Source organism: Plasmodium reichenowi, chromosome 13 (assembly GCF_001601855.1).
Source record: "Plasmodium reichenowi strain SY57 chromosome 13, whole genome shotgun sequence".
Taxonomy (NCBI): domain Eukaryota; phylum Apicomplexa; class Aconoidasida; order Haemosporida; family Plasmodiidae; genus Plasmodium; species Plasmodium reichenowi.
Window position 1 is genome coordinate 1,775,047 of NC_033658.1, and position 2,189 is coordinate 1,777,235.

The 2,189-nt window shown below is 14.9% G+C and overlaps 1 protein-coding gene across 1 annotated transcript; it reads right to left on the reverse strand.

Annotated features, from left to right (window-relative positions):
* Positions 1–353: 353 nt before the first annotated feature.
* Positions 354–1,768, reverse strand: PRSY57_1346300 (putative membrane protein; the record flags this gene model as incomplete). Its single annotated transcript, XM_020115204.1, has 6 exons — positions 354–422; positions 549–599; positions 699–878; positions 998–1,060; positions 1,223–1,381; positions 1,628–1,768. The coding sequence occupies 6 exons, from the start codon at positions 1,766–1,768 to the stop codon at positions 354–356; spliced, it is 663 nt and encodes a 220-aa protein (XP_019970127.1).
* Between the last annotated feature and the right edge of the window lie 421 nt (positions 1,769–2,189).

Here is a 2,189-nt window from a genome sequence, read left to right on the forward strand (position 1 = left end):
TTTTTTTATTTTTTTTTTTAAAAAAAAAAATATTAAAATTTTTTTTTAAAAATTTTTTTTTAAAAAAAATGAAAATTTTTTTTTTTTTTTTTTTTTTTTTTTTTTGTATTTATATATGGTCTTATATGTAAAAATATTTATAATATCCCCATAATTATTAAAAAAAAAAAAAAAAAAAGAAATAATACGTTTTGTTCCTTTTAATAAGTGTTTTATAAATTCTTAAATAATAATGTTCGAATATATTAATGAATAAAGACATTTTATATATAAATAAATATATATGTTTTATATTTTTGTTTGGTACTATTTTGGGTATATTGAAAAGGAAAAAAAATTATAATAGAACATATTTAATAAGACATTTTTAATAAGACATTTCTAAAAACATTCTTTGTTGTACATTTCATGCTCAACAATACCTATAAACCAAATATAAATAAATATATTTATATATATATACATATTTTGTGAATAAAAATTTGTTCTTTTGGAAAATAAAAAATTTCATGTTTATTCATTTGTATATCCATATATAGTGACGTTACCTCTGTGTATTGAAATAAATAAATGACACATGCTAAGATATTTATAAATAACTAAGAAAAAAAAAAAAAAAAAAAAAAAAATCATAAATATATATAATATATATATATATATATATATTATATATATATTACATTTTAATATGTTCTTACGATTATGGGTAATATTAGGGTCGAAACAAGAGGCATAAATATAGCATTAAAAGGATATAAAAAGAAATTAATAAAAGGTATTAAATATATAAATAATATAGAAATGAAAAAAAAGAATGATCCTGCTGTTATACTTGTACAAAAAATTATTTCTTCCTTTATCTTTATTTGAATCTTATCCTGTAAAACAAAAAAAAAAATAAACAAGTGATATGAAAAATAAATAAATATGAAAATATATATATATATATATATATATATATATGTGTGTGTTGTTATGAATAATGTTTTTGTTTCACCTTAATAAGTGGGTATATCAAAGGAAGCATACAAAAAAATAGTGAACATAATAAAAAGAAAACCTAATAAAAAAGTAAATAAAATAAAAAAAAAAAAAAAAAAAAAAAAAAGTTTTATTTTTTCTCATCGTTTTAATAATATGGATGTATTAAATAACATAAAATAGTACATAATTTTATGTATACATTTTCCTTTTCATTTTATTCTTTTTTTATATTTCTTACGGGAAGAATGATAACAATAGAAAATATAAGATATAAAAAGAGGGGAAATAAAATGATTAAAACATTTAAAATTGAAAGGATACATAAGGTCTTATTATTTTCGAAAAAATGTTTGTAGTTTTGTAATGCCAAATCAAAACTATCTTTATTTAATACATTCTAAGGAAAGGAAATGGGACACAAAAAAAAAAAAAAAAAAAAAAAAAAAAAATTAAAAATAATATTATTTGTTTTATATATATATAACATATTAATTAAAATGTATATATATTAAAAACATAATAGTTTCCATGTGTTTTGCAATAAAGAAATGAAGACATATATATTTATACACCACATTATTATAATATATACATATATATTAATATCCTATGTATTATTTTATATTATGTTATTCTTTATTACATTTTTCAAATAATAAAATGTGTAATTTTTAAGAAAAGATGACCCTAATTTATTATGTATACAATCCTTTTCATCATAATTTATAAGGGCGTTTCGGGAATATTTATCATTTACAATAGTTTCTTCTTTAATCCTTATCATTTGTTCTTGTTCATTAGATAAATATAATAATAATAATATATATGTTATATATAATAAATACATACAATAATATTATATGGGTATATAATTTTTTGGAAATAAAGAATTAAGAGAAACTTAAATCAGCTAAAAAAAAAAAAAATAAATGAAATAAAAATAATAAATATAAATAGATAAATAAATAAATAAAATGATATAATATTATTTAAAATATAATTGAGACACTTATATAATTAATCGTTTTTTCAAAAAAAAAAAAAAAAAAAAATAATATATATATAAGAATAATATGTGTTACTTATTTGTTATTTATTTATTTTAATTTTTTTTTTTTTTTTTTTTTTTTTTTTTTTTTTTTTTTTTTTTTTTTTTTTTTTTTTATATTTTTTTTTAATTTTATTAAAAAAAAAAAAAATAAAAA